The sequence below is a fragment of the Sus scrofa genome, chromosome 10 (genome assembly GCF_000003025.6).
Source record: "Sus scrofa isolate TJ Tabasco breed Duroc chromosome 10, Sscrofa11.1, whole genome shotgun sequence".
Taxonomy (NCBI): Eukaryota; Metazoa; Chordata; class Mammalia; order Artiodactyla; family Suidae; genus Sus; species Sus scrofa.
In genome coordinates, this window is record NC_010452.4 from 751,399 (window position 1) to 773,012 (window position 21,614).

A 21,614-nucleotide genomic window follows, 5' to 3' on the forward strand; every position below is an offset into this window, starting at 1 on the left:
CTCATAGTAATATAGCCACTCCTGCTTTCTTTTCATGAATGAAAGAAAAATATGCATGAAATACATGGACGATGTTTTTTTTATATCCTTTTACTTTCAACCTATTTCATTGTATTTGAAGTGAATTTCTTACAGGCAGCATATATGACCATGTTTTTAGTCTGCTCTGCCATTCTCTGTTTCATTTGGTGGGTTTAGCCATTTCCATGGAATGTAATGGATTTATAAAATTACATGTAAAATGAAATGTATTTCATAGAATATGTTTAATTAATTAATACAATATAATAATAATGATATGGTTTAAATCTACCATTTAAATTTTTTCTCTTTTCTTTGTTTCTTTGTTTTCTTTTTCCTGCTTTTCTGTGAGTTACTTGGACATCTATAATAGTTTTGAGTTTATTTCATTGTATGGCTTTTCTCATAGTTTCTTTAATTTATTCCAGTTTGTTGATGTTAACATTTTCCCAGTTTGAATGAAGTAGAAAACTCTTACCTTCCTGTGTGTACTCTTACCGTCCATAGTTATAATTATCTTAAATAATTTCTTTACGTACATTTAGGACTTTATCAGACAATATTATAATTTTTGTTTTAACTGTGAAACATATTTAGAAAACTTGAGAAGGAAAATACATTTTATTTACTCCTATTTTAACTGTTTGCATTGTGCTTCCTTCCTCATGTTCCAGAACGCAATTCTTTCATCCTTTTCCGTCTGTTTAGAAAACGTCCTTGAGCCATTCTTTGAGGGTGGATGTGCTGTCAACAGAGTGCTAGTTTTTCTTCATCTGCGAATGTCTTGATTTCCCTTTCATTCTGGAAGGTTATTTTCACTGTGCATAGGATTCTGGGTTCACAGTCTTTAAGCACTTGGAAAATGTTATTCCACTCCCCTCTGGCCTCCACTGTTCATGATAAATCCACCGTTTAAACTGTTTATTACCCTTTACATAAGGAGATGTTTCTCCTGTATTCCTCTCAAAAAAAAAATTTTTTTTTTTTTTTTTTTGGTTTTCGTTTTCATATATTTGAATATGATGTGTCTTGGTGTGGATTTCTATGCATTTATGCTCTTTGGATTTTGTTCAGCATCTTGAATCTGTGGGTTTAAGTCTCTTGTCAAATATAGGAAGTTTTCAGCCTTTGGAATTTGGAGCATTTCTCCAGCCTCACCCTCTCTCTCACCTTTCTAGGACTCCAGTGACAGATATGTCCCTGCTTTAGTCCCACAAGTCCCTGAGGCTCTCTTAACTATTTATTTTAATCTCTTTTCTTTGTTCAATTGGGTAATTTCTATTTTTCTATCTTTCAATTCACTAATTCTTTCCTCTGTCTTCTCCATTCTGCTCTTGAGCTTAATCACTGAACTTTTTTTTAATCATTGCATATTTCAGTTGTAAAATTTCCATTTGGTTTTTATTTGTATCCTCTGTTTCTTTGATGAAACTTTTTTTTTTTTTTTTTTTTTTTTTTTTTTGCTGCACTCGTGGCATATGGAAGTTTCCAGGCCAGGGATCAAAGCCAGCCACAGCTTCTGCCTACACTACAGCTCTGACAATACCAGGCCTGCCCCCGCCCCAAGGGCTCAGAACACTGCAGCCAGATCCTTAACCCACTGTACTACACCACACCAGGAACTCCTGTATCTTGATTTTCTTTAGGCTGCACCTTTAGTGATTTTATTTATTAGTTTGAAGAGTTTGTAGTGGAATCTTTATGGTTTTTTATATTTAGTATCATGTCATCTGCAGATAGTGAGGTCTTTGAATTTGGATGTCTTTTATTTCTTTTTATTGTATAATTGCTATGGCTAGTATTTTTAGTATTACTTTAAGTAACAGTGGTGAGCGTGGATATCGTTGTCTTGTTCCCGATCAAGGCAAAGCTTTGAGCTTTTCACAGTTGAGTATGCTGTTAGCTATAGGTTTGTCGTAAATGGCCTTTATTATATTGACGTATGTTCCCCCATAACAAGTTTGTTGAGAGTTTGTATCAGGAATAGATGTTGAATTTTGTCAGATGCCTTTTCTGCCTCTATTAAGATGCTCATATGACTTTTGTCCCTTTTTTTGTTGATGCGGTTATCACATTGATTGATTTATGGATATTGAACCATCTTTGCATCCCTGGAAATAAATACCCCATGATACCTCACGGACTATGATATATACATATAGATATATCTATATATATAATTTTTTTTTTTTGATCTTTGTCTTCTGAGGGCCGCACCCGCGGCATATGGAGGTTCCCAGGCTATGTGTCTAATTGGAGCTATAGCCGCCGGCCTACGCAAGAGCCACAGCAACAAGGGATCTGAGTCGTGTCTGCAACCTACACCATAGCTCACGGCAATGCTGGATCCTTAACCCACTGAGCAAGCCCAGGGATTGAACTTGCCGCCTCATGGTTCCTAGTCGGATTCGTTTCCACTGCGCCACAGTGGGAACTCCAAGGACTATGATATTTTTAAGGTATTGTTGAATTTGGTGTGGTAATAGTTTATTGAAGATTTTTGCACCTGAGTTCATCAGAGATGTTGGCCTGTAATTTTCTTTTTCTGTAGTGTCTTTGTCTGGTTGTCGTATCAGGGTAATGTTGGCCTTATAGAATGTGTTTGGAAGTGTTTCTTTCTCTTGAATTTTTTGTAATAGTTTGAGAAATACAGATACTAACTGTTGAAAAGTTTAGTAGAATTCCGCTGTGAAGATGTCTGGTCCTGGACTTTGCTGGGATTTTCTGATCGCTGGTGTAATTATGTTGCTGTCAGTCAGTCTGTTCAGATTTTCTGTGTCCTCCTGGTGCATATTCTTGGAAGGTTATTTGTTTCTAGTGATTTATCCATTTCTTCTAGGTTGCCCTATTTGTTGATATAGCTATGATTATATTTGTGATGTTGATGGTAACTTCTCTTTAAGAAAGCTTTTGGAAATGTCAGTTTTTATTATTCGCTTATTGATAGATTGGTGTTCACCTCAGAGAATAAGGGGGTAGCCACAATAGATTATCTTAATTGGCAATAGATTATCTTAATTGTAATAATGTTACAATTCTTTATTACGTTATAAACATTAACTTTTTTTTTTAGGTACAGTGAAGGTGAAATTCGATTTAACTTAATGGCCATTGTGTCTGACAGGAAAATGATATATGAACAGAAGATAGCAGAGTTACAAAGACAGCTTGCTGAGGTTTGTGGTCATGTTTTTACATATAAATTTCTAGCTTAGTTATTCTCTCAGGGAATAACTTCACTTTTCTTTTTTCCTTCCTTTCTTTTTTAAAAATATAGTTACTCAAGTCTCTTTAGTAGTGGTTAAAAGAATACACTCTGGAGTCAGGCTGCCTAGATTCAGCTCCTGCCTTTGCCAGTTAAAGGAAGTATGAATTAGTGTGTAATTCTTTGTGCCTCGGTTTCTTCATGTAAAATGGGGATAATATTTACTTTATAAGGTTGTTGTGAGGATTAACTGAGATAATATATGTATAAACCACTTAAAAAAGTGACTGACAAATAGTAAGTGCTAAATAAGTGTTAGCTATTATTATTATTATTATTATTATTATAAATTACTGTATTTTTATTATGTAATTAAGCAAGTTAGAATATATTTCTCACAGAATTAATTGGGTACATTTAGATTCACATGTAGTCTTTACATAATTGGAGAAGACCTTTTTTTTAAACACACCTTTGAACACTTTTTGTTGTTGTTGTTGCTTTTTAGGGCTACCCCTGTGGCGTATGGAAGTTCCCTGGCTAGGGGCTGAATCAGAGCTACAGATGCCAGCCTGCACCACAGCCACAGCAACGTGGAATCCGAGCTGCGTCTGCAACCTACAGCACAGCTCACAGGCATCACCAGATCCTTAATCCACTGAGAGAGGAGGCCAGGGGTCGGACCTGCGTCCTCATGGATACTAGTTGGGTTTGTAATCCACTGAGCCACGTTGAGAACTCCCTGATCACATTTTCTTCAGAGTATAAGCACATTTATGTATTTGATAGCTGAATAGAAGGGGATAGCAATCAGTATATTATAGCATAGGTTGTTTTTAGGTAAAAATTTATGTGTTGTTGTAGAACGTATAAATTTGAAAGGTGCTACTTAGGGTTTTGTCTTTTCATAGTGCAGTTATTAAGTTGGTATTCTGTCATCGGTATTAAGATGAAAATTTGGGAGTAACTGTACCATGTTTATTACTTAAAAATATTTTAAACATAAGTCTCAGTCACTAGGGTGCGCTGTTTCTTTTTCTTTCCCCTAAGGAGGAACCCATGGATACAGATCAGGGTAGTAACATGTTAAGTGCTATTCAGTCAGAAGTTGCCAAAAATCAGATGCTTATTGAAGAAGAAGTACAGAAATTAAAAAGATATAAGGTATGTGTTTTCGATTTGTTCCTTTAATGTTTTAATACAGAGGGGCACATTTTAGCATGAAGGTATATCAAATGCTTGATTGTTTGCCGCATCACTTACACATTTTCAGAATAAAGAGTTGATTCCCTGGCACTCTAGAAGAAAGGTAACTAGTGAGGTTTCTTTTTAGTTTTTAAATTTATTTTTATTTATTAATTTTTTTTTCTTTTTAGGGCCACACCTATGACATATGGAAGTTCCCAGGCTAGGGGTCAAATTGGAGCTGTAGCTGCCAGCCTACACCACAGCCACAGCAATATGAGATCCGAGCCACATCTGCGACTAATACCACAGCTCACGACAATGCCAGATCTTTAACCCACTGAGAAAGGCTAGGGATCGAACTCGTGTCCTCATGAATACTAGTTGGGTTTGTTACTACTGAGCCACAACAGGAACACCTCGTTTTTATTTTTTTAAAGGATAATGATGAACAGATTAAAAAAAATTTTTAAATACATTTTATTGGTGTGTAGTTAACTACGAACAGATTTTTAACATACTTGATGCTTCAGTTCACTGAAATTATTGCTGATGCTCAAATTATCCTATCTTTGGCCATTAGAAGCCCCTTTCAGGCTGCCTCCTCAGTCCTTTTGATGTGACTCTTCATCTTTGATAACTTCCTCGCTCTCCACTATGACAAGATGTTTCAAACTCCTCTGTACGTCTGCTTCAAACTTGGAATCGTCTGCTTTTTCAAGCAGTCCTGAGTGGTTTTGGTGAGAAGTGGTGTTTAGAACCACTCTTTAGATGCTCAGGGTGCTCAGTGATTGGTCATGATTTCTAAGACGTTTAGGAGCTAAGAAATCCTTTTAAAATATATTTCCTGTTTTATCTTTGAAGAGAAAAATACGATGTGAATTCATACTAAGACTCAGATTTAGGATTGATGCGCTTTATGTTTAAAGTCAAGCATTTGTATATTTTCGTTTCAGCTGAAATATTTGGTTTCTAACACGTTAATATAATGACTTGCTTTATGCTACCTGTATGTGTGTGTACGTACATATGTGTATCTAAGCATATACAAAAAGGTTCAGAATAACAGTATTAGTGACAGCTGAGAAGATTTTTCTTAAGTTGACTTTTCCTTAGGGTGTATTTCATTTGGGATGTACAATCAAATTAGTGCTTTTTTTTTCTTTTTAGGCCCCCACTCACAGCATATGGAAGTTTCCAGGCTAAGGGTCAAATCAGAGCTGTAGCTGCTGGCCACAGCCACAACCACAGCAGTGCCAGATCCACGCCACGTCTGCAGCCTATACCACAGCTCATGGCAGTGCCAGATCCTTAACCCAGGGATAAAACCCATGTCCGCATGGATTCTAGTTGGGTTCATTAACACTGAGCCTTAACACTGAGCCATAACAGGAACTCTAAATTAGTGCATTTTTTTAAATTCACTTGAAAATTTTTTTCTCTTGATTTTTTTTTAATCACCAATTTATATTCAGATGGGTTCATTTGTTTTATTTCATTTTCCAGTTTTTTAGTGTTTTAAATTTTTATTTAATTTTAATTATGTCAGACATGTAACTTGGAGTCAGATACTAAGCAGGGCTGTCTTTATAATGTCTTTCTCCTTTACTTGCAATCTGTCTGATAAGCTTTTTTTCGGAGAGTGAAGGGAACATTGGCTCTTGTAGGACTTTGGGAGTGGCTGTCACAGTAAAAAGAGCAGGTTTGCATTTGAAGTTCAGCTGAAGGCAGGGAGATTGTTCTTTTTCTTTTTGTTACTTCTGCAATGTGGGCATAGTGCTTTGCAACATAGTAACCAGCAAACAAATGATTGTTAAAATAAATGCACCTTGGACTAGTAGGATTTCTTCAGCTGAATGTGGTAGGGGCTGACTCCAGAGTATTCCAGGCAGGAGAAAAGAGGGCCGGATTCATGGAGACAGGAAAGTAAGGGTTGAAAGCTCGAATATTATCTTCTATTTTACATGATACAAAAAGAGAACTATTGATTATTTGTATATTCTTATGCAGTGTTTCTACATAATTAACTAACTGTATTTGCCTCAAATAAAACAAAGTTTTTAGAATCTTTTCCTGCTACGTTGTTTGAGAATGCTTTGTTCAAACAGAGATAATAAACTGATTCTCATGCTGATATAAAATGAACACCTGTTAAGATTTTATTTAGTTTTTTAATTAATGGAACGAACTTGTAAGTTGTCACAATGAGTTCAAAGGAGAAGTCAGAGAAATTCGAATTTATATGAAGTAAAGGAATGTTGAAATGAATTTGCAAAAGATAGAAATTGTTGTTTTTCTATGGAAAAGGAAGTAAATTGAACTCCTCCCAGACAATATTTAATAGCTCAGTGGCATGAAAGGCTAGAAACATGTAACTTGGGAGAGTGTGCTTTAGATGCACGTGGTTTTCCCATGAAGCACAGATTTTTTTCCATACAGTCTGTTCCCTTTTGGTCAAAACTAATTCAAAGGAAGATTGTTCTTAATCACACAGTAAAGCTGGTTTCATTACATGTGGCCTGATTATTATTATAGGTATAGAAACAAGATTAATTTGTTATGTGGGCCTTAAATTTGCTTTCATAAGTTAATTTTTCAAAAATTATTTCAGATCGCACCTTTTTAAATTGAAGCACAGTTGATTTATGAGGTTTCAGGTATAGAGCAGTGATTCCATTCTGTTTGTGTGTGTGTGTGTATTCTTTTTCAGCTTTTTTTCCATTATAGATTAACACAAGATACTGACTATAGTTCCCTGTGTTGTACTGTAGGTTCTTGTTTTTTCAGATTAGACTTTCAGAAGCCTCTGTTATTTGCTAAGCCAAGAGTAGGAAGCTACAGCCAAGGAACTCTCTCCATATGTTTTATTGAAATAGTCTTTATTCTCAGTGGGAATGGAGTCTCATTTATTTCTAGTATTTTCTCCTATGAAAATTGAGTATTTTCTTCCATTTTTTTTTCTTTTTTCTTTTTAGGGCCGCACTCATGGCATATGGCAGTTCCCAGGCTAGGGGTCGAATGGGAACTGTTGCTGCCAGTCTGCGCCACAGCCACAGCAACGTAGGATCCAAGCCACATTTGTGACCTACAGCAAAGCTCATGGCAACTCAGGATCCTTAACCCACTGAGCGAGGCCAGGGATCAAACCCGCAACCTCATGGTTCCTAGTCAGATTTGTTTCCACTGTACCACGATAGGAAGTCCTTTTCTTCCATTTCTATTTTGAGTTGGCTGAAAAAATTATCAGAAACTTAGTGAAAATGTAAAGGTGGTGTGGTTTGATATTTTGTTTGCAGATTGAAAACATCAGAAGGAAGCATAATTATCTGCCTTTCATTATGGAACTGTTAAAGACTTTAGCAGAACACCAGCAGTTAATACCTCTCGTAGAAAAGGTAAGTATTTATTGGTAAATTCCTAAATTAGATTGAGATTTTCCAAAACACCTTTTTGGCTTGAGTAGAGATAAATTTGTTGAAGCTTTTTAATATGCACTTTTTGCCTTTACCTGTTGCTTTACATACTACATGAGATTAGTTCAACCTAAAATTGGAAGATGAAAATAGAGGGTTGTGCACTGCTTCTGTAGTCTTCAGGAATCCCGGTTGTGTTACATTAGAATGAAATTTAAAACGTTTTCCTTTCTTTAAGCTGAAAAGAGATTATTGATTTTAATAGTTGAAGTAAGAGATTTTTTTTCGTATTTAATTTAGCAAAAGTTTAAATTATCATAGACTTAGAACTAGAGTGGATATTGAAGGGGGTGGGGGAATGTAGCTTAGCCGATGAAACAGGTTTTCTTAATCCTAAGAGAGTATTTTTTTTTCACTAGGGGAAAACTAGTATAGGTTACTGAAAAATTCTGACTCCTAAGACTTTTTTCCTTCAGCATAAGGCACTTTAATAAAATTTTTGAATTTATGCAGATTCAAGTTTATTCTGTGTCAGTGTTTTCAAGTTTATTCTGTATCAGTGTTCTGAAAGTGGCGACTTTCACTGGATACTCTTTAAAATACATGTTACCTGGCCCCTCCCCAGATACTCTGATATGGGGAAAGAATCTTTAATAAGTTCCCCCAAGTGATTCTAATGCACCTGGTCTATTTACCACATTTTGAGAAATACTTTGAGAAGGACTACTAGGCAAGTAAAATTTGGAACCATTAACTTAAAGACCAGAATACATGGTAGGTATATTTTTCTTATTAATTTAAAAGTTCATGAAGCAAAGATACATTTCAACGCAATTGTTTTATATCATCATACCTTCTAAATCATCCAAGATGTGAATTGAGGTTTTGGTGTACACCTTATACAGCTTAGATCCAACGTTTAGCATTAAATGTAGGAATTATTGCAAAAAAGACAGCTAAATCTTCTCTTTTCCATATAGATTTTTCTATTCATGGGTCTCGACATGTTAAAGTCATAAAAGTCCAAGATGGGAAACATTAAAGTTTTAGGTTAACAGTTAAGGTCCTGTGACTCTCAAAATTGGTTGGTAGCAGGGTACCTAGATACTGTGTTCTTTGTATGAAGCACTGTGGAATGTTTCTTTCTTTTTTTTTTTTTTTTTTTTTTTTTTTTTTTTTTTTTTTTAGAGCCACACCCACAGCCTATGGAGGTTCCCAGGCTGGGGTCTAATTGGAGCTGCAGCTGCCAGCCTACACCACAGCCACAGCAAGGTAGGATCCGAGCCGTGTCTGCGACCTACACCACAGCTCACGGCAACACCGGATCCTTAACCCACTGAGCTAGGCCAGGGGCTGAACGCGTAACCTCATGGCTCGTAGTCGGATTCGTTTCTGCTGCACCACGATGGGAACTCCTGAAATGTTTCTTTCTTGAAAATGTTAAACAAAGGAATGATAAGGACTGTGGTGCTAAATCATGTTACCGGGTTTTAAGTGTAGATAAATGTATTGAGACCAAACGTTACTAGAGACATTTTAAATGTATGTATTTTCTTTCAAATTGGTCTATGAATAAACATTTTTGTGCAAATTAATAAAAGGCCCATTCTTGTTTGATTTTAATGACAGCATATTTTCTTACTTTTTAAGAGGAAAGTTAGAGTACAAACAGCTTTTCCGCTTTTGGGTTAGAACCATGCTTCCCTAGTTCACATTATTTTGGACACACGGTGGCAGTATATGAATGCCTAGTGTTGGTGGACTACCAACTCAGTGTTCTGGTGTTTGTATTGGTTTTATTGAAAAGGTCGTTACTGACTTCCTAGCTTTTGTCTGTTTCTCCATAGTGGAAAGAGCATAATATTCTAGTCTTCTAAAAGCTTGCTTCTCAAAGTATTGCCTGAGGACCAGCAGAACTGTCATTACCTGAGAGTGTGTTAGAAATTTAGATCCTAGGGGCATTTCACTGAAGCAGTCTGCGTTTAAACTCTTATGTAAAACTCATTTATTCAAATATGCAGAAATTAATACAGAATTTTGCTCATACTCGATTTGTTTGATAAATGGGCACATATGTAAATACATTGTTCTGAAATAGTTGTGAACGCGTATGAATTGATGGAATGAATAAGTGTATTTTTATTATAATAACACATTTCAACTTCAGGTAAGAAAGAACTGCAAACCAAACATCCTTGGAGTAGTTTGCTCCAGTTTGCAAGCTATAAAAGATAATGCTCTAGAAATCTTACAAACAGTGCTTTTCAAGCCTTTTAGTTTAAGAATGCCCTCTTAGACACATTCTATTTTAATATCATCTAAGACAGATTTTTAGGTTTTTATAACTTACTGTCTTTAATTTCTAGGCAAAAGAAAAACAGAATGCGAAGAAGGCACAGGAAACCAAATGAAGAACATGCTTTGGGATGTGTACGCATTTCTGCTTCTGCACTTATTTTCGTGGAATCCATTAGGTATAAAGAACTTTGAGCAACATTGGAATTGACTCTGCACGTTTGGCGGTAGTACCAGTCTGTCTAGTCCATTATTAATGCATGGAGTCGCAAGCTCTCCCTATCTGCATCCTGTGCATGGAGTGCATTTAAATAAAGGTGATGTTCGGAGTGCTTGCCCCCATTCCATTTTTTGACATTGGATCTGAGAACTCCTGTTGGTTCTCTGCATATATAATGTACACCATAATGAACCTAGAAAATGAACAAGTGATAGTCTCTATCTGTAATGGTTATGATTAATCTTGCAATCTTTTAGCTTGGTTAAATGCGTAAAATTTATAAATACCAGACCTTGAGTGAACTGAATGTCTTGTTTTCATCATCAATGAGAAAAAATCAGTATTTCTGTGTTTGGTATCTGAATATTTTGAGGATTTCAAAACGATTATCTCCTATATGTCAGTTATTTGGAAAAGCTTGATTTTAATGCAGATCGTTTGAAAAAGAGCAAAAGAATAATTTCTACTGATTTTCATTGCTACTAGTAGAAAAAGTAATAAACATCCCGATTTTATTTTAGCAAACTTTTTTCGGTGCTTGGGGTTCTTTCTTTATGTATTACAGAGTTGTTTCAGGAAGGTGTACTGTATGTCAAAGAGAAATTTTAGGTTAAGAACAAATTGTAAAAGATTTCTGGTGTTACTTTCAGTTTGGCAACATGTTTTCAAGCTGCTAAGATGTATCTTTATTAGTTGGGGTTCGGTAACCAGGCTACCTATCTGCTTCTTTTTAGAAAAGGACGGTGTGGTAGACGATGCTTCTGTGCCAGTTTGAACAAGTTAGTACAGTCTCGTAGTGTCCAGGAGCCCTCTGCAGTTTGCCCACAGTGGAACTTTTTTGGAATTTTTTTATTTTATGAAGTAATATTATATTCTTGCTCTTAATCTGCCTTTCCAAGTTAAACTTTAAAGAAAATTTTATAAAACTTTTCTTTATAGAGGAAGTGATCTTTTTTTTTTTTAATAGGTACATTTCTGAAATTAGTAGATGACTTTTTAACATTTTTATTGTGGAAAGATTTAAACATGTAGAGGGGGCTGTGTATGCATGAATATTTTAAGGGTTATTATTAAGCTTACTTACCGTACTTTGTTGTTGTTGTTGTTGTTGTCTTTTTAGGGCCGCAGCCGCAGCATATGGAAGTTTCTGGGCTAGAGGTCAAATTGGAACAGCAGCTGCTGGCCACAGCAATGCCAGATCTGTGTTGCATCTGCAACCTACACTCCAGCTTGTGGCAGTGTCGGATCCTTAACCCACTGAGGGAGACCAGGGATTAAACCCGCATCCTCATGGATACTAGTCAGGTTCTTAACCCACTGAGCCACAGTGGGAGCTCCACATTATGGTATTAATAAATAAATAATGTGAGAAAACTTGATGGGAAATTGAGTGGTAAAATTAATGAAATATTTTTTGTACATAATTTCAGTTGAAGGTCATGAAGAAGAATTTGTTCATATGTTTGTGGGTAAATATATTTTACTTTGGATGTGAGAGTGATTATGGAGTGTTTTCAAAGCCATGATGCAGTTTAAAAATGACTTCCTAAGAATTATTTTAAGCTCATCTGGATCCCATACATTTATTTCAACTTCATTTATACACCCTCTTCTGTAGAACCTTAGATTTTGTGGCGCACTGCTAGGAGCATTGTCGTAAGTGGTATCCGGAGTGATGCTGGCATGAGGATCAGGAAATACCTCGGTGGACTAGGAGGGAGAGCCTTAACAAACCTGCATTCTTACGGTCACGTGATCTGAGACAAAGCTATCAAAGCAATCCAAAAGAGAAGGAAAATCTTTCCATTAAATGGAGCCAGAACAGCTAAATAGCCCTGTGGAAAAAAATGAAACGTGATCCCCTACCTCACACAAACTAATTTCAGATGGATCATACCCCTAAATGTAACAGCTGAAATATAAAGCTTTATATAGGAAATCAATATCTGGATAGTAATGACCATGAAAGAATTAGTGTTCATGAAAGTGAAAAACTTGTGATTGAAAGATGTTTTTAACAAAATAACTAGTTAGTATCAAATGACATTTTAAAATAGGCCTTGAGGAGTTCCCACTGTGGCACAGTGGGAAGGAATCCGACTAGTATCCATGGAGATGCCGTGAACTGTCATGTAGATCACAGACATGGCTTGGATCCCGCGTTGTTGTGGCTGTGATGTGGGCCAGCAGCTGTAGCTCTCATTTGACCCCTAGCCTGGGAACTCTCATATGCTGTGGGTATGGCACTAAAAAGCAAAAAAAAAAAAAATTTTTCATTAAGAAGATAAAAAAATAAAATTAGACTTGCACTCCCTCCCATTGTGGCTCAGTGGATTAAGGACCCAGCATTGTCTCTGTGACAATGCAGGTTCAATCCCTGGACTTGCTCAGTGGGTTAAGGATCTGGTATTGCTGTGAGTTGTAGCATAGACCCACAGCTGCAGCTCCAATTCGACCCCTGGCCCAGCAACTTCCATATGCAGCAGGTGCAGCCATTAAAAAAAAAAAAGAAAAATTAGCCATATAAAACCACTGAGTAAATAGATATAAGGATATTTTCTTAATCTGAATCTAATAAAATCCCTCGATAGTCATTTCCATGACTTCAGAATGGTTTATTTGCTGCTTCTTTGATGATTGCAAATGCATTGTGACCCTTCATATTAATTTCTGCCAGTGAATAAAGAAGTATGACTAATCCTTTTCTGTGTCCTCAGTTATGAAGCTAGTGGGCAGAGAAAACGGAGGAAATACATAAATGTTATGTGGAAAATTTTTTTTCTTCACAATTTTTTGGTGGGGGGGGACTTGAACCCATTGTCTTTTCTTTGTTTTTTAATTAATTATTTTTGTGTGTGATTTTTAGGGCCACACCTGTGGCGTACAGAGGTTCCCAGGCTAGGGGTCCAATTGGAGCTACAGCTGCTGGCCTACACCACAGCCACTGGGTTTCAAGCCAAGTCTGTGACCTACACCACAGCTCACAGCTGTGCTAGATCTTTCACCCACTGAGCGAGGCCAGCAATTGAACCCACATCCTCATGGTTCCTAATCAGGTTCGTTAACTGCTGAGCCACAAAGGGAACTCCTTGTTTTTAAGTTTTTTATTATAGTTGATTTACAGTGTTGTGCCAATTTCTGCTGTACAGGAGTGACCCAGTTATACATGCATGTATATGTGTGTGTGTGTATATATATATATATATATATATATTCTTTTTCTCATAATATTTTCCATCATATTCCGTCACAAGTGATTATATACAGTTACCTGTGCTGTACAGCAGGACCTCGTTGCTTAATCACCTCAAATGCAATAGTTTGTATCTACTAACCCCAAACTCCCAGTCCCTCCCCCTTGGCAAGCACAGGTCTGTTTTCTCTATCCATGAGTTTGTTTCTGTTCTGGAGATAGGTTTATTTGTGCCATATTTTAGATTCCACCTGCAAGTGGTAACATATGGTATTTGTCTTTCTGACCTACTTCACTTAGTATGAGAATCTATATTTCTATCCATGTTACTACAAACAGCAGTATTGTGTTCTTTTTTATGGCTGAGTAATATTCCATTGTATATATGTACCACATCTTAATCCATTCATCGGTCGATGGACATTTAGGTTGTTTCCATGTCTTGACTATAGTTAGTGCTGCAGTGAACATAGGAGTGCATGTATCTTTTTGAATGAAAGTTTTATTCGGATATATGCCCAGGAGTGGTATTACTGGATCATATGCTAGTTCTATATTTAGTTTTCTGAGGTACCTCCATACTGTTCTCCATAGTGGAGGTACCAATTTACATTCCTACCAACAGTGTAGGAGGGTACCTTTTTCTCCACACCCTCTCCAGCTTTTGTTATTTGCAGACTTTTTTTTTTTTTTTTTTTTTGGTCTTTTTTTTTTTTTAGGGCCGCACCTGTGGTATATGGAGGTTCTCAGGCTAGGGAGGTCGAATCAGAGCTACAGCTGCTGGCCTACACCACGGCCACAGCAACACCAGATCCGAGCCACGTCTACGACCTACACCACAGCTCACATCAATGCCGGATCCTTAACCTACTGAGCAAGGGCAGGGATCGAACCTGCAACCTCATGGTTCCTGGTCAGATTCGTTTCACTGCACCACTACGGGAACTCCTGTGGACTTATTGATGATAGTTATTCTAACTTGTGTGAGGTGGTACCTCATTGTAGTTTTGATTTGCATTTCTCTTCTAATTTGTTATGTGGAGCATTTTTGTATGTGCCTGCTGGGCATCTGTATGTCTTCTTTGGAGACATGTCTGTTTACTCTTCTGCCCATTTTTCAATTGGATTATTTGGTTTTTTTGCTGTTAAGGAGAATTTTTTTTAAAAGATGCGTTTAAAAGAAAGTCTCCTTTGCTCGTTTTGCCCTTTCTTTTCTAAAACCTCATTTAATGGTTGGGTAGGTGAAGGCACTTCCATTCTGTTTTATGCCTTGAAATAGCTTGCCAATTCTAAGGGATATACTTCTGCTCTTATAAACAAGGAAAGCTTGCCAACAGCTGCAGTACTGGCTAGTCTCACTTCATATGTTTAGTTCCCAAGATAGCTGCCCTTTTTCTAGCGGAGAGCAGTCAGCTTGACTGTGTCACGAGAATAGACAAACATTTATTCTGGGATCATGAGCCATGGGGATGTGCTCCCCCACTTAGACCCTGACACATATGCCTGTGTCTTAGGGTGTTACCTGCAGATTAATACCTTGAGTTATTAATTGTAGTTGCCTAAAACATGTCAGGACACATACAGAAATTATTCTTCCTGCAAGAGGACTTTTTCTTTCATTTGAGAAATAACATGGCTTTTAAGTTTTTCTCTTAAAAAAAAAAAAAAAAAAAGGAGGGCGTTCCTGTTGTGGCTCAGCGGCAGTGAACAGGACTAGAATCCATGAGGACGCGGTTCAGGTTTGATCCTGGCCTTGCTCCGTGGGTAAAGGGGCTTCCGTGTAGGTCATGGATGCTTCTTAGATCTGCTGTGGCTGTGGCATGGGCCGGTGGCTGCAGCTCCAATTTCACCCCTAGCCTGGGAACCTCCAGATGCCACTTTTTAGGGTGTGGTCCTAAAAAGACAAAAAAGGAGAAAAATTTTTTAAAAATAAGCAAAAATAATAATTTCACTTCCCCACAGTTCCACCGCCAGAGATGACATTAACATTGCAGTGATCCTCCGCCCCCCACCCCCACCCCACCCCCCGGGTGTTCTCGGGGGTTCGTCTTCCATGCCCTCTCCACGTTCTGAAGTAGATTTATGTTGTGCACATTGTTTTTAATGTTGATGCTACGCAACGCGTCTCTTTTGTATCATTGACAACTTACTTGCAGGTAGCAAACCACTCTTGCTCTTTTAAGAGGAATGGGAATTAACAGTGGGAATTTTGAAACTACTTAGTTCCTTTCAAAGTCATTGGAAGATACAGAGGAGTGGCCTCGAGTTCTGCTCTCCAAAGTGCCTTCCAGCAGAACATGTTACTGGCGCACCAGGGGGATTGCTACTGCTGTAACAGTCAAGGGCTTCAGCACTAGATTTCTTTTTCTTTCTTTCTTTTTAGGGCCATAGGTGCAGCATATGAAAATTCCCAGGCTAGGGGTTGAATTGGAGCTGCAGCTGTTGGCCTACGCCACAGCCACAGCCGCAGCAACACCAGATCCGAGCTGCGTCTGTGACCTGTGCCACAGCTCTCGGCAATGCCGATCCTTAACCCACTGCATGAGGCCGGGGATCGAACCCATGTCCTCATGGATGCTCTTTGGGTTCCTTACCGCTGAGCCACTTTGGGAACTCCTGGCCCTGGGGTGTCTCACACTAGAACATGCTGCGGTGGTTGTGTTCTGGGAGTGGGAGGCTGCCACACCTGTCTGCTGGCACCGAGTGACAAAACATGGGAAAGCAGAAGAAGGCAACCTCTCCATGGCTGCACATGCCATGGAGATGGCTTCTGCCTGTCTTTTCACTTCCAAACCTAAGGTTAGGCTTTTCTGCAGGAAGTCTGGGAAATGAAACATTAAAAATAATAATAATGATAATCCAGAAATGAAATGCTTGACTCTATAAACATTTCTATACAGTAACATACACCATACAATTTTAAGAGACAAACCAAGTTAAGCCATAAAAATATGTATAGTAAAAATGTGTAGTATACAGATTTGTCTTACAAAACAAAGGGAAAAGATGATATATGAGAAAAATTGGCAAGTGGTATGAACTGGCAATTCACAGAAGAAATTAAAACGGCTTGTGACAATATAAAAGATAGTAAATCCCACTAGTGATTAAGAAAATGAAAGGTAAAATAATGAAAGGATGCCTTTTCCCTGTCAGATCACGGAGAAGCTAAGTAATTGCTAATGTCCATTTTTACAGTGTGGACATAAACAGGCAAGCTCCCTGGCCAGCGGTAGAAGCTGTTTTGAAAAGCAGTTGGGAAGTTCTCAAAATTCAATGGTGCATATGGAGTTTTGAGAACAATTTCATTCTAAGAACTACTTTATAAGCACAGCCTCATTTGTTATAGAATAAATGTTGTTTTCATAATTAGTGGGCACTGTGCTTTATTTGCTGCACTTAAATTGGTTTTACTCCTGGACTTGGAGAACAGACTTGTGGTTGCCAAGGGGCAGGGGGAGGGAGTGGGATGGACTGGGAGTCGAGGGTTCATAGATGCAAACTACTGCCTTTGGAGCGGATAAGCAATGAGATCCTGCTGTAGAGCACAGGGAGCTCTGTCTAGTCCCTTGTGATGGAACAGGATGGAGGATAATGGGAGAAAGAGCATGTATGTATGTACGTACGTGTGACGGGGTCACTTTGTGCAGTAGAAAATTGGCAGAACACTGTAAACCGACTATAATGGAAAAAATAAAAATCATTAAAAAAGATAAATTGGTTTTACTTTAACAGCATTATAAATAAACTATTATAAAATATCTTTAAAAATAAAACAGGAGGGAAATGGAAAAAAAAAAAAAGGAAATTGGTTTTACGATCTTTACAGTTTCCATAGCAAAATGCAGAAGTGCAATCAGTCAAAACCTCAATTAGGAATAAAATAGAAAACCATTCACCATGTGCCAGGCACTGTCCCAAGTATTTTACATGTTAAGTCTAATCCTCACAAGATAGGAAGTAGACCCTGTTAGCCCGTTTTCACTTGAGGACACTAAAGCACTAAGATAGTACCTTGCTCGGGTTCCAGTAAGGAGCACTCGGGCTCCTAAATCATCCTTCTTGCCTCTCCCTCTCCCTCTCCTTCTCCCTCTTTCTAGTCCTGTTTTCCTTTCTCCCTCTTCCCTCCCTTGCCCCTGCTTCCCCCCTTCCTTCTTCCCGCCCTTCTCCCAGCCACCCTCCCCTCTCTCCTTCCTTCCCTCTCTTCCTTCCTCCCGGCCCTCCATCTTTACAGCTGCAGGTTGCATGGTGGACAGAGCCGTGGAGTGGAAGCCCTCCCGTGAGGAAGCTGTCTCCGGCTTCATTAGAAGCTCTGCAGGAGACGTCGGTGACCTTTGCTGAGTTATTAAGGGAAGCCACCGCAAGGGGTAACCCGGAGCCCGGGACCCAGGGGCTCTCTGTGGCCTGGTCCTGATAGTGCTCTTGATGAGAGACCAACAAGCTACCCGGTTGGGCCTCCCAGGCTGCGTCTCCCAGTGAGGTGACCAAAGTCCAGGACCTGCCCTTTCCGCTTAGGATTCGAGGGGGTGCTCATTGAAGGTGATAAGGACATTGGCTAGTTGAGACAACTCAATAAAACCTGCTGGAGACTAAGGTACACGTGAAAGACCCTTTATTAATTTACTTGGCAATTACAACTGCCAGGCGGGCCAGACATTCCTACTGGCCTCTCAACCGCTCTCTCCCTCGTAGATAAACTCACCAAGGAAACCACATTACGACCAGAAGGTTGGTTGACCCTAGAGCGGGTCCAGAGGAAATGACTTGTTTCTTAGAGACCCTGGCTGGGGAGCCTTGACGTGTTTGCCATACCTGACATCAGCCAGACCTGCCTGGTTCCTACACGCCTTGGAGAAGTGCTACTCCAGTGTTTTCCTGCACATTCCTGGGGACTCAGTGCCAACAATGGAAACTCCGTGATGGTCACTTTCCTGGTTGACGTTTTCCTACCGCCCCTCTCATGTCACAAAGGTGTTCAAATATGTCGTAATTTAAGTTTTTTAATTATCCTTTTATTCTAATCTGGCTTTTTACTGACATCTGGAGGGGCTCTAAGTTTTCAAACTGTCTCCAGATAAAGGGACGATTTCCTACAACCCATGTAACACCTATGTGTGAGGAATCAGTGTTTCTTTTTTTTTTTTTTTTTTTTTTGGCTTTTTTACAGCCGCACCTGCACGGCATATGGAAGTTCCCAGCTAGAGGTCCAATCGGAGCTGCAGCTGCCAGCCTACATCACAGCCACAAACGTGGGATCCCAGCCTCGTCTGCGACCTATACAACTCGTGGCAACGCCAGATGCTTCACCCAGGGAGCGAGGCCAGGGGTCGAACCTGCATCCTCATGGATACTGGTTGAGTTCGTTACCACTGAGCCATGATGGGAACCCCCAGCGTTTTATTCTAATGTTGCCGGCGTGACCCTTCTTAGCACCCCATCCCTGAAATAGTGTCTGGCTCGTTACTCGTTGGCAATCTCTGTACATGCGGGGTGGGGAAGGGGGGGGGGGCTCGGTTGGAAGGTGCACATCGAGTACTTTAAAAAAACATTTACAGTCCAAACACGGCTGTGTTTGCTAAAGTTACCTCTTCATGTCTTGTGAGTCACTTGTCTGTCTAGCCTCTACTGCCATTCTAAGAACTGGGTCTTCTGACTTTCCTAAAGCTGGTAAATTCACCTTCACAGTTAAAACACTAGCCTTTCTGCAAATGCTGTTGTAACCCCATGGTGCAGAATGTTGGTGTGCAGGCTACTGAACTTGGACTTGGGAGACCTGGGATTCTAGTCTTGCTGTATATTGTGAACTACTGTGTGATCCTGACCACATTCTGTTATCTGCTGAAATGGTATGTTGTTCTTTGTTATAATTTTCTTATGTCAATATGCAATGATTTTTATTTTTTCCACTATAGCTGGCTTACAGGGTTCTGTCAAATTTCTACTGTACGGCGAGGTGACCCAGTTGCACATACATGTAAATGTTCTTTTTTCTTACATTATCCTCCATCACGCTCCATCGCAAGTGACTAGATATAGTTCCCTGTTATAATTTTCAAGTAGCACTTACAGAGCAAACAGATGGCTTTCACATCTGTTTATACGACTAACCCTTAAAACAAATATTGCTCTATTAAAGCTTCCTTGTATTAGACACACACACTCTGGCACTCTCTTGATCGCTCTCTCATGGCTGAGTCTAAACACAAGAAATCAGGCTTAGGAATATAAGCAACTCTATTCTGACACAGCATCTCCGATGCGACTTCGCCTCCTTTGTATATATCATCTTTATAGCTTCTTTGCCAGTGTGTTCACAAAGAAAAATCAGCTGTCTTCTGGATACGTCTTTAAGTAAAGGTAGACCATTCTTGGGGCCTTGGAATAGAATTGACATGTAAAAAATTTGAATTATGTATTTTAACACAGGAAGACGGCAGGGCAGAAGCCCTATTGTAAGTGCCACGTGATGCTATTACAACAGGAGAGGCCAGGTCGGAGATAGGCTTGCACATCTGCTTGCCGCTCCCTGGCTCCTTCAGCCCGAGGGTGGCTGCTGGGTTGGGAACATGTGGATGAAGCGACGCGGTCTCGCCCTGTCGACTCAGGCTGCGTCTTCACCTGGTGAGGTTGAAATAGTCCCCGGCCGTGACTTCCCCAAAGAGCAGGGACCACTTGATAAGTAACGATTCCCCGTCCATTAGACAAAACAGTCGAAAAGGAGTCCAGTTGCCTCACATGCAGGAATAATATTTATGCCGTTGGAGCAAATGTTTATGAGACTCAGCTTCCACTTGGGCTGCCCGCCGACTGTGCCGTGTTGTGGTCACAGTGTAAACATTCCTGCTAGCAGCGTTTTTCTTTTTTTCCAGAGTCAGTAACAGCTTCTTTGGCGGGGTGGCACCGGGGGAGGAAAGAGAACCGAAGGGTTAGCTGGTCTGCAGTTGAGGTTCGAGATGCATGAGAACGACGGCGACTTCTAGGTTCTCTCAGCATTTGGGTGCTGGAGAGGGCTTTTCAGAAACTTGGGAATCAGGGAAAACAAGATCGCATTCTGGAAGTTTAATGATGAGGTCAACAGGGGTATGAAAGTCGCAAGTCCTCAGCATAAAGCAGACTTCTCCCAGGACGTTTGGACGTGACTATAGCCCAGAGGTCACAAAGGTGACGCCAGCAGAGGCGGACAGGTCACAGAAAGGAGCGAAGCTGACCCGGTACTCGCGTAATAACCACTTCCACAAACGTGTGCTTTTCTTTCTTGTTTTCTTTTTCTTTTTTGGTGACAAAGAGGCCCCTCTGTTCAGTTGCCTTTTCTCTCATCCGTGAGATAGAACAACACGTATTTTATTTTCCTCTCAAGGGGGGAGTGGGGAGCACACATGCGGATCAATGGCAAGTGACACTTGGCCAGCACAGCAGACACCCGTGAGCAGAACACACACGGTTTCCAAAGGGGAGGAGCTGTTCCGCAGCTGCGGCTGACTGTTGCCAGGGGAAAATCAGGGGCCCTTGTCGCCAGATAACCTCATGTTTTGAAAGAAGCTCCCCCCAAAAAACCACCCACAAACCAGGATTTATTGAAATTTCTCAATTGCTAAGTGTTGGCTTTACACCACTGCAGGCCACTGGGAATTATATCTAGTCACTTAGGACAGAGCACGATGGAGGATAGTGTAAAAAAAAGAATGTGTGTGTGCGTGTGCGTGTGTGTGAGAGATTGGGTCACTTTGCTGTACAGTAGAAAATTGACAGAACATTGTAAGCCAACTAGAATGGAAAAAATAAAAATCACTTATAAATAGTAAAGATTATGAAAATTTGAAAAAAAACCAAAAACAAAAAAACACATCTGTCTGTGGGCTGAATTTGACCCAAAGTCTCCATAGCCTCTGCTCTGAGATGACTGAATATATTCATATTGTGTAAACGTAGCTAAAACCAGAGGAGTTAGTCAAAAGGGAATGGCCAGCGATAAACGTGCGGCTATTACCGAGTCGGAGAATCTCTCGAAGTCCGTCCAAAGGAAGTGTCTCTCCCGCTACGTGCCTGGGTACCTCTGATCATAACACTTAGATATTTCCAGTG

General features: G+C 39.5%; 1 protein-coding gene across 1 annotated transcript in view; it reads left to right on the forward strand.

The window, feature by feature from the left end:
- Window positions 1-10,235, forward strand: part of UCHL5 (ubiquitin carboxyl-terminal hydrolase L5) — a 35,946-nt gene extending 25,711 nt beyond the window's left edge. The window contains 4 exon segments of the mRNA NM_001123210.1: window positions 3,095-3,197; window positions 4,277-4,390; window positions 7,708-7,806; window positions 10,191-10,235. Coding sequence (NP_001116682.1) covers window positions 3,095-3,197; window positions 4,277-4,390; window positions 7,708-7,806; window positions 10,191-10,235 — 361 coding nt within the window.